Genomic DNA, 14,779 nt, shown 5'->3' on the forward strand with positions numbered 1-14,779 from the left:
CGGGTCTGGTCTGGGAGGACGCCGATCCAGATGTCCTGCAGGACGGTACCGGTCGGCTGCAGGACGGGACCGGTACCGGTTGGCTGCAGGACAGGACCGGTACCGGTCGGCTGCAGGACGGTACCGGTACCGGTCGGCTGCAGGACGGTACTGGTACCGGTCGGCTGCAGGACGGTACCGGTACCGGTCGGCTGCAGGACAGGACCGGTACCGGTCGGCTGCAGGACGGTACCGGTACCGGTCGGCTGCAGGACGTTTACTGCACAGAAATGACAACAATGGGCATTTATGATGCAGTAGCAAACCCCCTTGGGGGGCCCCTGCACGGCCCTGTCTGGGTCAACCAGCGCGAGCCGCCAGGTTTTTTTGTATAATTATTGATAAGCCCGGGTTTTCAGGGACTGCTCATGGTCCCTGGACCTGAATCTAGAAGAGATCAGGGGTTCTCAAGGTTTTTCAGTGTACATATCAAAAGTCCCAGAAACTGTGCAGAAAAAACCATTTTTTTCAGTCTGCACGCATAAGGGGGGGTGAGGACTTTTGTAGCTGTGGAGTGATGCAGCTGTGGGGTGATGCGGTTGTGAGGTGGAGTGATGCAGCTGTTGGATGGAGTGATACGGCTGTGAGGTAGAGTGATGTAGCTGTGGAGTGATGTAGCTGTGGGTTGGAGTGATACGGCTGTAGAGTGGGGTGATACGGCTGTGGGGTGGGGTCAGGGCCGGCTCTAGGCATAGGCGAACTAGACGGCCGCCTAGGGCGCCACGTCCCGAGGGGGGCGCCGCGGTCGTACAAGGGGCGCCACGACGCTCTGTGTTCCGTGTGTCCCGCTGTGCAGCGGTCCGACGCACTGCGCTCCTCGTCCTCGGCGCTGCCCGGCACTGATCGGTATTGTTCGGCATCGCTCCTCAGCGCACCCCCCCCCCCCCCCCCCCCCCCCCCCCCCCCCCCCCCGCTCAACAAATGTCGGGACCGCTCGAAAAACACGCTCCCAAGGGGCGCTCGTCTCGGGCTCGCCTAGGGCGCCTCTGAAGCCCGGGCCGGCCCTGGGTGGGGTGATACGGCTGTGGGGTGTTTTCCTAAGTTGTTCTGTAACCATGGCAACCCAGAGGACAGGAGGGACACTCAGTGAAACAGCCATGGTTTCCATGGTCACTGGCTCTAATGATGCAGTTGCCATGGCAACAGATGAGCACACAGTGACTCCTCGGACAGATCACCTGATCAGGGTTTTTGTGTGTGATCGTGCCAATCTGTGACGTCACCCTGTTTCCTGTTTGTGCAGGAAGTCCGTGAGGTAAAAAAAAAATAGGCTGCAGCTGATTGTGAGCGTCTCCTCCTCCTCCTCCTCCTCCTCCTCCTCCTCCTCCTCCGGTAGCGATGCTCCCTGCGGCTCCGGTCGGGCTCTGGGCTCAGGGCTCGGTGTGAGGTGTGAGGTTCGGCCCGGTGGCGCAGTGGATCAGCTGGTCTGTGCTCGTCGCGTTTCACCATTATGGTGCAAAAGTCCCGGAACGGCGGCGTGTTCCCCGGAGCGCAGGCCGACCAGAAGAAGCTGAAGGTCGGCTTCGTGGGTCTGGAGGCCGGCGGGGGACCGGAGAGCAGCCGGGACGGAGCTCTGCTCATCTCAGGTAAACAGCGGACTGCGTGTGTGTGTGTGTGCGCGCGCGCGCGCGTGTGGACAGGATGCACCGATTTCCAGGTTAACTGAATCAGTTTTCAGTTAAATGTTTGTTTCGTGTTTTCAGTTTGATTCCTGTTTTTTTTTTAAGGAGAGTTTTTCGTCTGAACTTTTTTTAAATTTTTTTCTTAGTTGAATAATTTTCATTTTCAGTTTGTTCAGAGTTTCATTCCTCCGTCAGCAGGAAGACCTCAGGCTGCTGGAGACAGGCGGTGCAGCTCCCTGCTGTCCGTCCTCAAGTTAGAGACATTCTCTCACGTCCTCCACCACTGCTGTCCGTCCTCCATCACTGCTGTCCGTCCTCCACCACTGCTGTCCGTCCTCCATCACTGCTGTCCGTCCTCCACCACTGCTGTCCGTCCTCCACCACTGCTGTCCGTCCTCCACCACTGCTGTCCGTCCTCCACCACTGCTGTCCGTCCTCCACCACTGCTGTCCGTCCTCCACCACTGCTGTCCGTCCTCCACCACTGCTGTCCGTCCTCCACCACTGCTGTCCCTCCTCCATCACTGCTGTCCCTCCTCCATCACTGCTGTCCGTCCTCCACCACTGCTGTCCGTCCTCCACCACTGCTGTCCGTCCTCCATCACTGCTGTCCCTCCTCCACCACTGCTGTCCGTCCTCCATCACTGCTGTCCCTCCTCCACCACTGCTGTCCCTCCTCCACCACTGCTGTCCGTCCTCCACCACTGCTGTCCCTCCTCCACCACTGCTGTCCGTCCTCCATCACTGCTGTCCGTCCTCCATCACTGCTGTCCCTCCTCCACCACTGCTGTCCGTCCTCCATCACTGCTGTCCGTCCTCCATCACTGCTGTCCGTCCTCCATCACTGCTGTCCGTCCTCCATCACTGCTGTCTGTCCTCCATCACTGCTGTCCCTCCTCCACCACTGCTGTCCGTCCTCCACCACTGCTGTCCCTCCTCCATCACTGCTGTCCGTCCTCCACCACTGCTGTCCCTCCTCCACCACTGCTGTCCGTCCTCCATCACTGCTGTCCCTCCTCCATCACTGCTGTCCGTCCTCCACCACTGCTGTCCCTCCTCCACCACTGCTGTCCCTCCTCCACCACTGCTGTCCCTCCTCCATCACTGCTGTCCGTCCTCCATCACTGCTGTCCCTCCTCCATCACTGCTGTCCGTCCTCCACCACTGCTGTCCCTCCTCCACCACTGCTGTCCCTCCTCCACCACTGCTGTCCCTCCTCCATCACTGCTGTCCGTCCTCCACCACTGCTGTCCCTCCTCCACCACTGCTGTCCCTCCTCCATCACTGCTGTCCGTCCTCCATCACTGCTGTCCCTCCTCCATCACTGCTGTCCGTCCTCCATCACTGGTGTCCGTCCTCCACCACTGCTGTCCGTCCTCCATCACTGCTGTCCCTCCTCCATCAGCTGCTGCCTGCCTGTTGTCCGCCTGAGTCCTGGATCCTGAGTCCTCCTGTAGATCCATCTCCACCCTCAATTCCTCTCAAAGTTTCTGGGAGAACAGTTGCAGCAGAACTTGAGGGTCTTCGTGTTGGAGAAGTGTCAGTCTGTCCTCCACCCTGGACGGAGCTCAGAGACAGCCTTCAGGGACCTGCTGATGGCAGCAGACACCCGTTCTCCACCTAACAGCTGCTCTGGGTACAGTCGACCACAACACCCTCCAACACCAGGGGGCGGTCAGGAAGCACCGTACTGGTTCTACTGAGACAGGCAGAACGTCCACCTCCCCATCCTGGAGGACAGCTGACCTCCAGCTGACCTCCAGCTGACCTCCTGGAGGAGACGGACCCTGAATAAAGCTCAGTTCCAGCTCATCCACCAGCTTCGCCCTCCTCCATCAGCAGCTCCTCCACCTCCGGCTGAACTCCACCTTCTCCATATCGTCACCAACCGAGTCCAACCTCACTCTTTTATTCACATCATTTATGTTAACACTGTTATGACATCAATCTGTGTGTGTGTGTGTGTGTGTGTGTGTGTGTGTGTAGGTGGGGATGAGGGTCCTCGGCGGCAGCGCAGCAGTGTGTCCGGGGGTAAGAAGCCCCCCAAACGGAACGCTCTGTACCGCCGGCTTCAGAACTTCCTGTACAACGTCCTGGAGAGACCTCGAGGATGGGCCTTCATCTACCACGCTTATGTGTGAGTCCTGGCCCGCACTGCAGGGGGCGCCAGCGAGCCGTCCTCAAACACACTGTCAGCATCAAGGAAGGAAGACCAGTCAGTCCAAACCCAGGCACGAGCAACAGACATGACTCAATGCAGCTCAGATCAATAAAGATCACTACAGATCACTACAGATTACTACAACTTAGATCTCTACAGATCAGATCACTACAGATCTCTACAGATCAGATCACTACAGATAAACACAGATCACATCACTATAGTTCAGATCACTACAGATCACATCACTAAAGATCACTACAGATCAGATCAATACAGATCACTACAGATCACATCACTAAAGATCACTACAGATCAGATCAATACAGATCACTACAGATCAACACAGATCAGATCACTACAGATCAGATCACTACTGATCTCAACAGATCAGATCACTACTGATCACTACAGAACAGGGGCCTTACCTATAAAGCTTGCGGCGCACAAAACGAGCCCCAAACCTTGCGGTGCCGCCCCTCTGCGCCAAAGCAGGTACCTATATACATTTTGCGAAGGGAAAAAATGCGCGTGACTTTGCGGTCCTCACCGCCAACAAAACAGCTGCCGTACGGGACCGCACAATTCAGAAAAACTACGTGGAGACGACTAAGCAGAAGGAAACGGAATTGAAAAGCCTTTATTTGTCCCGCATGGGGAAACTGCAGGGCTGCAGCGGCAAGAAACGTAGAAAGAAAAGTAGAAAAATACAAAGCCCAACCATACAAGGAAAAGTTAAATATAGTTTGTATGTAAAATTAGATATAATTGCATAACAGGAATATACTGACCGACACAACTAATTATTTAAGTTGAATTAAATATAACGGAAATAAATCGGAAGACACATTTAATTAAATAATAGATAGAAGCCGACAGATATAAATCAAACATAATTTACACCAAGATCCAAGACAGATATAACGAAATAAATAACAGACATAAGTTCGATATAATTTAAATATACATTTAAGACAGACAGTGAGTGGTGATGAGCACATGAGGGGAGACGCTTTGAGGAAGTCATGTTCAGAGGCTTTGGAATGTTTCCATCCTGAACCATCTCCTTTCTGCATCTTCTAAAATAAACACAAAATAAATAGTTCACAGGGAGCAATCAAACACATCACATATAAACATGTACAATGTCTTTGTCTCTGCACTTACAAATACCCACTGTCCCTTGTATGACAATTTTTCTCATGATACACACTTCAAAGTGTTCACAATTAAATGGCAAATTGACACAAAAAATGTTTGCTATTTAGCCATGGCCATATCTGACGTCCGAACCCGGAATCATCCCGGGTTCACAGCCTTTATGCTGCAGCGCATTAAATCCTGCTGACTCCAGAGGAAAAACAGTCTAGATAATGCCTGGACGCACAATCATATTGTGCGTCCATTTCCACTACATTTTTATGTTAAGTTTTTTTTTTCCTTTTTTTTAAAAGGTGTTTCCGCAAAGTTGAGACTCTATGAATTATGACAACTCACCTTCAAGTCGGACCACTTCTTTCACTTCAGCAGTAGTGGCCCGATGGCTCTGACCACGTTGTGGTCACCTGCTCCACTCTGTCCCTCCACTGCTGTGTCCTCCAGAGAGGACAGCAGCCCGGCTCTCCACCTCACCAATAACGGCAGCAGCATCACCTCAGCCCTCCTCAGCAGCAGATCCACCGCCTGCATGCGGCGCGTCTCACCTGCCGGCGACACTGTGTTCTGCAGCGAGACGCTGATCGCCTTGAAAAGGAAAAGCTGCGGTGTCCTCTGCTGAATGTGCCATTAAATTGTAAATGCCATGATTATGCACACTTTTGCTCATTTGGCTGATCATAAAGTGTTTTTCTATCGTTTTCGTTCGTTTCTTTATGTTTGGAATAAGATTTAAAATGTTGCTTTTTTTTTTTATTTGAGTGCTTCAACACAACCCGCCCGAATGTCATTAAAATCTTCATTTTTCGACACTTCATCCGCCTGATCCACGGTTATCTGCAGGCTCCGCTGCGCCTCACCGTCTAATATACCCAAATTTCATTCATGAGTTCATTTGCATACCCATATATGGTGCCAAGGGGTGGAGTTGGGGCGGGATTGTGGGTGTGGTCGGCCACCGACACGTTCTCCGCAGGATTTGAAACCCTGACTTGGAAATTGCGAACAGCTGTGCGGCGGACTTTTTTTTGGCTCCTGAATTTTTTTTGCGGACAGAGGTTTGCGTTGCGTTCCCATTATTGTCAGATTTTCCCGCAGGGTTTTATAGGTGAGGCCCCAGGTTCAGGGACTAACCTGGTTTATTCTGAACATGTTTCAGATCATTCAACAGGTTTAGTCACTCAAATGAAAGCGAAATATATTTACCAGTACATTTCTTGAAATTCGCTGAAATATATTACAAAGTAAACAAGTGTCAGATTGCAGGATGCTGCGGTGTCTGTGGATCAGGGGACTGTCACATTGGAAGGGGCGGGGCTTGGTGACCTGGGGAGGTGTGGTGCTCTACCGGTGCGGTTTAAAAAGGTGGAAGTAACCTGTCAATGGGACTTCCTGGGATGACAGCTGTCACTGGGGTGTGAGAATAGTCCTCACTCGGTCCTAGTCCCTCGTCCCTCTCTTTCTGCAACCTCCACAATGGTGACCTGACATGATCTGAACACCCAGCCTTCTGATTCAGTCCAGACCAATACAGTTCAAAAAGGTTAGTTTGGTCTTCAAAGTTATAAGCGTTGTTTCGAAGGTTTCAAAGGCTGTCAAAACAGCCTAAGAAGCCGTCAGTAAGGTAAACAAACAAATAACACACTGGTCTGTGAAAAATAACTTTTGATTTGGATCTGACCAATACAGACCTGATCACTACAACCCTGATCAATACAGCCCTGATCAATACAGCCCTGATCAATACAGATCAGATCATTACAGCCAAGATCAATACAGCCCAGATCAATACAGCTCTGATCACTACAGCTCTGATCAATACAGCCCTGATCAATACAGATCAGATCAATACAGCCCAGATCAATACAGCCCTGATCACTACAGCTCTGATCAATACAGCCCTGATCAATACAGATCAGATCAATGGAGCCCAGATCAATACAGTCCTGATCACTACAGCCTTGATCACTACAGCTCTGATCAATACAGATCAGATCAATACAGCCCAGATCAATACAACCCTGATCACTACAGCCCTGATCAATACAGATCAGATCATTACAGCCAAGATCAATACAGTCCAGATCAATACAGTCCTGATCACTACAGCTCTGATCAATACAGCCCTGATCAATACAGATCAGATCATTACAGCCAAGATCAATACAGTCCAGATCAATACAGCCCTGATCACTACAGCTCTGATCAATACAGCCCTGATCAATACAGATCAGATCAATACAGTCCAGATCAATACAGCCCAGATCAATACAGCCCTGATCACTACAGCTCTGATCAATACAGCCCTGATCAATACAGATCAGATCATTACAGCCAAGATCAATACAGTCCAGATCAATACAGTCCTGATCACTACAGCTCTGATCAATACAGCCCTGATCAATACAGATCAGATCATTACAGCCAAGATCAATACAGTCCAGATCAATACAGCCCTGATCACTACAGCTCTGATCAATACAGCCCTGATCAATACAGCCCTGATCAATACAACCCTGATCACTACAGCTCTGATCAATACAGTCCAGATCAATACAGCCCAGATCAATACAGATCAGATCAATACAGCCCAGATCAATACAACCCTGATCACTACAGCTCTGATCAATACAGCCCTGATCAATACAGCTCTGATCAATACAGCCCAGATCAATACAGATCAGATCATTACAGCCAAGATCAATACAGTCCAGATCAATACAGCCCAGATCAATACAGCCCTGATCACTACAGCTCTGATCAATACAGCCCAGATCAATACAGCCCTGATCAATACAGATCAGATCAATACAGTCCAGATCAATACAGCCCAGATCAATACAGCCCAGATCAATACAGCCCTGATCACTACAGCTCTGATCAATACAGCCCTGATCAATACAGATCAGATCAATACAGATCAGATCAATACAGTCCAGATCAATACAGCCCAGATCAATACAGCCCTGATCACTACAGCTCTGATCAATACAGCCCAGATCAATACAGCCCTGATCAATACAGATCAGATCAATAGAGCCCTGATCACTACAGCTCTGATCAATACAGCCCTGATCAATACAGATCAGATCAATACAGCCCAGATCAATACAGATCAGATCAATACAGCCCAGATCAATACAGATCAGATCAATACAGCCCTGATCAATACAGCCCTGATCAGCTCTACTGTTGTCTTGTTCTCTGACTGAAGCTGAACCTACAGTCGATCATTACTGACTGGTTTCAGTCAATGTGAGTGACGGACAATCAGTGAGTTTCCATCAGTCTGAAATCAATCAGATCAGTCAGAGATCAGTCAGAGATCAGTCATGGATCAGTCATGGATCACAGATCAATCAGAGATCATTCATGGATCACAGATCAGTCAGAGATCAGTCAGATCAATCAGAGATCAATCAGAGATCAGTCATGGATCACAGATCAATCAGAGATCAGTCAGATCAATCAGAGATCAATCAGAGATCAGTCATGGATCACAGATCAATCAGAGATCAGTCAGATCAATCAGAGATCAGTCAGAGATCAGTCATGGATCAGTCATGGATCACAGATCAATCAGAGATCATTCATGGATCACAGATCAGTCAGAGATCAGTCAGATCAATCAGAGATCAATCAGAGATCAGTCATGGATCACAGATCAATCAGAGATCAGTCAGATCAATCAGAGATCAATCAGAGATCAGTCATGGATCACAGATCAATCAGAGATCAGTCAGATCAATCAGAGATCAGTCAGAGATCAGTCATGGATCACAGATCAGTCAGAGATCAGTCATGGATCACAGATCAATCAGAGATCAGTCAGATCAATCAGAGATCAGTCAGAGATCAGTCATGGATCACAGATCAGTCAGAGATCAGTCATGGATCACAGATCAGTCAGAGATCAGTCAGAGATCAGTCAGAGATCAGTCAGAGATCAGTCATGGATCAGAGATCAGTCAGAGATCAGTCAGAGACGGGGTGTCTGTGGTTCCAGGTTCCTGCTGGTGTTCTCCTGCCTGGTTCTGTCTGTGTTCTCCACCATCAAAGAGTACGAGAAGAGCTCCGAGGACGCACTCTACATCCTGGTACGACAACAACACACAACGCTACACAACATGAGGCAACAACACACAATGCTACACAGCATGAAACAACACAACGCTACACAACTTTAAACAACACAACGCTACACAACATGAAGCAACACACAACGCTACACAACATGAAGCAACACACAACGCTACACAACATGAAACAACACACACAATGCTGCACAGCATGAAACAACACACACAATGCTACACAACATGAAACAACACACACAATGCTACACAACATGAAACAACACACACAATGCTGCACAGCATGAAACAACACAACGCTACACAACTTTAAACAACACAACGCTACACAACATGAAACAACACACACAATGCTACACAACAGACCTCGGAGGCCTCTGATTGGGCGGGACTGGCGCCCTTGGTTTTGTTCATTCTGTCGATGCGTTGAGCTCCACATGACGTCGTCTCACTGCAGCCGGTCGATTCTCCCATGATGCTTCACTTTGCTCCACATCGACACCTGCTGGTCCTGGGGGTCCAGGGTTCACCTGAAAGATCCAGATGTGAGTTCAGGGGATGCCGGGTTCCGTCCCAGCATGCCGGGTTCCGTCCCAGCATGCCGGGTTCCGTCCCAGCCGGCCGGGTTCCGTCCCAGCCGGCCGGGTTCCGTCCCAGCAGGACGTAACCATAACCCAAATTGTCCACCTTTCGAAGGAGCTCGCACATTCAGTCAGCCTCAGCTTTTGCCCGTTGGTTTGAAAAGACCGTCCTCCTTGGACGTCTTTTGTGGCGGCGGTCTTCTTAGTCCTCCAGAGGATCAGGTGGCAGCACCGGCCAATCAGCAGCAGGCCGATCATCATAGATCTGAAAATGTAAACATCCTCAACGTCCTGGACGGACAGGGGCCAGGCATGCGACCCCCTCCACTGTCCCCGGGCGTCCATCGCATACCCAGCATGCCGAGTCCCGTCCGGACCGGCAGGATCCTGCTCCTCTGCTCTTCGTTGAAAAACTGGTATCAGTTGAGTAGATGGGAGCTGGACCGGGGCAGGAACCGGTCAACCGGTAACGCAGGAGTCCTGATCCGAGCTCAGGGATCAGGACCTGATCCCAGCAACGTCCGGCAGAGCAGAAGCTGGCTGGATCTGGATCTTCAGTCTGAGTCCAGAACGTGAAGCGGGGCCTCATGATCCTGACTCTCTGGGTTTTCAGCAGGAGGAGTCAGAACGGTTCCTCAGGGAGAACCTGGTGGCGCCAGGCGGCCATACAGAAGGTTAGGGAGCTGGTCTGGACCGGGAGCTGGTCTGGACCGGGAGCTGGTCTGGACCGGGAGCTGGTCTGGACCGGGAGCTGGTCTGGACCGGGAGCTGGTCTGGACTGTGGTGAGAGGGTTCGTCTCCCTGCTTCAGTGATCCTGCTCACTTCCGTGGTCGATGTTTTGGTTTGTTCGAAAAACTAAGTCACCAAAGACGTCTCCAGGTAGAGGACGTCTCCAGGTAGATGACGTCTCCAGGTAGAGGACGTCTCCAGGTAGAGGACGTCTCCAGGTAGAGGACATCTCCAGGAAGAGGACGTCTCCAGGAAGAGGACGTCTCCAGGTAGAGGATGTCTCCAGTGACAGGACGTCTCCAGGAAGAGGATGTCTCCAGGTAGAGGACGTCTCCAGGAAGAGGACGTCTCCAGGTAGAGGACGTCTCCAGGTAGAGGACGTCTCCAGGTAGAGGACGTCTCCAGGAAGAGGACGTCTCCAGGTAGAGGACGTCTCCAGGTAGAGGACGTCTCCAGGAAGAGGACGTCTCCAGGTAGAGGACGTCTCCAGTGACAGGACGTCTCCAGGTAGAGGACGTCTCCAGGTAGAGGACGTCTCCAGGAAGAGGACGTCTCCAGGTAGAGGACGTCTCCAGGTAGAGGACGTCTCCAGGAAGAGGACGTCTCCAGGTAGAGGACGTCTCCAGGTAGAGGACGTCTCCAGTGACAGGACGTCTCCAGGAAGAGGATGTCTCCAGGTAGAGGACGTCTCCAGGAAGAGGACGTCTCCAGGTAGAGGACGTCTCCAGGTAGAGGACGTCTCCAGGAAGAGGACGTCTCCAGGTAGAGGACGTCTCCAGGTAGAGGACGTCTCCAGGTAGAGGACGTCTCCAGGTAGAGGACGTCTCCAGGTGGAGGACGTCTCCAGGTAGAGGACGTCTCCAGTGACAGGACGTCTCCCAAGTTCACATTAAAGACTCAGTGACAGAAGGTCTGAAGGAACACCGTACGACAGTCAGAGCAGGACTGCCGCAACACAACATGACATCAAACACAACGTAACACAACATAATATAAAACACAACAAAACATAAAAACCAAGACAGAGACAGACACAGCCTGACACAGTGATGTGTGTGTGTGTGTGTGTGTGTGTGCGTGCGTGTGGGTTTTCCTATGTTGTGGGGACAAAATGTCCCCACAACATAGGAAAACCAGGCACAGTGTCATTTGTGGGGACATTTCTTGGGTCCCCATGAAGGGAAACAGTGTTTTCTTGGCCATGTTGTTGTTACTGAAAAAAGTCAAAGGTCAAAAACATTTCTTTAGGGCTCCGCTTTGTTTTGGTGTGGGTTAGGGTCAGGGTCTGGGTCAGGGTAAGGGTCAGGATTAGGAGTTAGACATGAATGGGAGTCAATGGAAGGTCCCCACAAGGATATAAATACAAACGTGTGTGTGTGTGTGTGTGTGTGTGTGCAGGAGGTGGTGACCATCGTGGTGTTCGGGGTGGAGTACATGGTGCGGATCTGGGCCGCCGGCTGCTGCTGCCGCTACCGAGGATGGAGAGGACGGCTCAAGTTCGCCAGGAAGCCCTTCTGCGTCATCGGTCAGTGTGTGTGTGTGTGTGTGTGTGTGTGTGTGTGTGTGTGTGTGTGTGTGTGTGTGTCAGCCACGCCCACTGTAACCCTCTGTCCCCCGTCTCAGACATCATGGTGCTGATCGCGTCCGTCTCCGTCCTGGCGGCGGGGACGCAGGGAAACGTCTTCGCCACGTCGGCCATCCGGTCCCTCCGCTTCCTGCAGATCCTCAGGATGATCCGGATGGACCGGAGGGGCGGGACCTGGAAGCTGCTGGGATCCGTGGTGTACGCCCACAGCAAGGTCACCTGTCTGTCTGTCTGTCTCCTCACCTGTCTGTCTGCCACTCAACTGTCTCCTCTCCTCAGGTGTCTCCTGTCTCCTCACCTGTCTGTCTCTTCTCCTCACCTGTCTGTCTCTTCTTCTCAGCTGTCTTCTGTCTCCTCACCTGTCTGTCTCTTCTTCTCAGCTGTCTTCTGTCTCCTCACCTGTCTGTCTCTTCTCCTCAGCTGTCTTCTGTCTCCTCACCTGTCTGTCTCTTCTCCTCAGCTGTCTCCTCACCTGTCTGTCTGCCACTCAACTGTCTCCTCTCCTCAGGTGTCTCCTGTCTCTTCACCTGTCTGTCTCTTCTCCTCAGCTGTCTCCTGTCTCCTCACCTGTCTGTCTCTTCTCCTCAGCTGTCTTCTGTCTCCTCACCTGTCTGTCTCTTCTCCTCAGCTGTCTTCTGTCTCCTCACCTGTCTGTCTCCCGTCCTGCGCGTCCAGGAGCTGATCACTGCCTGGTACATCGGCTTCCTGTGTCTCATTCTTGCCAGCTTCCTGGTCTATCTGGCGGAGAAAGAGGACAACGAGCAGTTTGAGACGTACGCCGACGCCCTCTGGTGGGGACTGGTGAGACCAACACTGTCTCTTCAAACGCTGGACCCAGTGTGAAACCTCAGTGTCCAACCGCGCTGAACTCTCTTCTGATTGGTGGTTGTCTGTCCTGCCAGATCACCTTGACGACCATCGGCTATGGAGACAAGTTCCCGGTCACCTGGAATGGACGTCTTCTGGCTGCAACCTTCACCCTGATCGGAGTGTCTTTCTTCGCTCTGCCTGCTGTCAGTCCACATTTACTGAGTCCCTCAGTGGAGACGGGCGGGGGGGACAAGACAGGCAGGGGGACGGGAGTGAGGACGGGAGTGAGGCAGGCGGGGGGACGGGAGCGAGGACGGGCAGAGGGACTGGAGTGAGGACGGGCAGAGGGAGGGGAGTGAGGACAGGCGGGGGGACTGGAGTGAGGACGGGCGGGGGATGGTAGGGGTGGAGAGGTGGTGGGACAAGAGGGTGGATGGGTGGTGAGACGGACAGGGGACATGTGGGCGGATCATCATTTATAAGGTTAGCTCAGTTGACCAGGGTTCACCAGGGTTCACCAGGGCTCACCAGGGTTGACCAGGGTTCACCAGGGTTCACCAGAGTTGACCAGGGCTCACCAGGGTTCACCAGGGCTCACCAGGGTTGACCAGGGTTCACCAGAGTTCACCAGGGTTGACCAGGGTTCACCAGGGTTCACCAGAGTTCACCAGAGTTCACCAGGGTTGACCAGGGTTCACCAGGGTTCACCAGAGTTCACCATAGTTCACCAGGGTTGACCAGGGTTCACCAGGGTTGACCAGGGCTCACCAGGGTTGACCAGGGCTCACCAGGGTTGACCAGGGTTCACCAGGGTTGACCAGGGCTCACCAGGGTTGACCAGGGCTCACCAGGGTTGACCAGGGTTCACCAGGGTTGACCAGGGTTCACCAGAGTTCACCAGAGTTCACCAGGGCTCACCAGGGTTCACCAGAGTTCACCAGAGTTCACCAGAGTTCACCAGGGCTCACCAGGGTTGACCAGAGTTCACCAGAGTTCACCAGAGTTCACCAGGGCTCACCAGGGTTGACCAGAGTTCACCAGAGTTCACCAGGGTTGACCAGGGTTCACCAGGGTTGACCAGGGTTCACCAGGGTTGACCAGGGTTCACCAGGGTTGACCAGGGCTCACCAGGGTTGACCAGGGTTCACCAGGGTTGACCAGGGTTCACCAGAGTTCACCAGAGTTCACCAGGGCTCACCAGGGTTCACCAGAGTTCACCAGAGTTCACCAGAGTTCACCAGGGTTCACCAGAGTTCACCAGGGTTGACCAGGGCTCACCAGGGTTTACCAGGGTTTACCAGGGTTCACCAGGGCTCACCAGGGTCCCCGTCCTTGTCTTCAGGGGATCCTGGGTTCTGGATTTGCTCTGAAGGTCCAGGAGCAGCACCGACAGAAACACTTTGAGAAACGACGAAATCCAGCAGCTGGACTCATTCAGGTGGTGTGTGTGTGTGTGTGTGTGTGTGTGTGTGTGTGTGTGTGTGTGTGTGTGTGTGTCTGTATGTATGTGTGTGTGTGTGTGTGTGTCTGTATGTATGTGTGTGTGTGTGTGTGTGTGTGTGTGTGTGTGTGTGTGTGTGTCTGTATGTGTATGTGTGTGTGTGTGTGTGTGTGTGTGTCTGTGTGTGTGTGTGTGTGTACATGTCTGACACACCTGTGTCTCTCCAGGCTGCTTGGAGAGTTTATGCCACCAATCTGAGTCGGACTGATTTGACGTCAACCTGGGACTACTATGAGAGGACGGTGTCTGTCCCCATGTACAGGTGAGACACACACAGGTGGGACTCGGGTCCGGAACTGACCGCCGGGGTCTGTGTCTGCAGGCTGATTCCTCCCCTCAACCAGCTGGACCTCCTGAGGAACCTGAAGAACAAGTCTGGACTCTCATTCAGGTCTGAAGACTTTTACACTGTTACTATTACTATTACTATTACTATTACTGTTACTATTACTATTACTATTACTGTTACTGTTACTGTTACTATTACTATTACTATTACTAT

The 14,779-nt window shown here is 52.0% G+C and overlaps 1 protein-coding gene across 1 annotated transcript; it reads left to right on the forward strand.

The window, feature by feature from the left end:
• The first annotated feature begins 1,459 nt into the window (after window positions 1-1,459).
• Window positions 1,460-14,543, forward strand: LOC115384478 (potassium voltage-gated channel subfamily KQT member 2-like). Its single transcript, XM_030086758.1, has 9 exons — window positions 1,460-1,625; window positions 3,647-3,797; window positions 8,983-9,073; window positions 11,780-11,906; window positions 12,005-12,180; window positions 12,642-12,767; window positions 12,869-12,979; window positions 14,119-14,214; window positions 14,445-14,543. Exons 1-9 carry the CDS (start codon window positions 1,490-1,492, stop codon window positions 14,541-14,543), a joined length of 1,113 nt encoding a protein of 370 aa, XP_029942618.1. The 5' UTR covers window positions 1,460-1,489.
• Window positions 14,544-14,779: the final 236 nt, after the last annotated feature.

The sequence above is a fragment of the Salarias fasciatus genome, unplaced genomic scaffold, assembly GCF_902148845.1.
Source record: "Salarias fasciatus unplaced genomic scaffold, fSalaFa1.1, whole genome shotgun sequence".
Lineage (NCBI taxonomy): Eukaryota > Metazoa > Chordata > Actinopteri > Blenniiformes > Blenniidae > Salarias > Salarias fasciatus.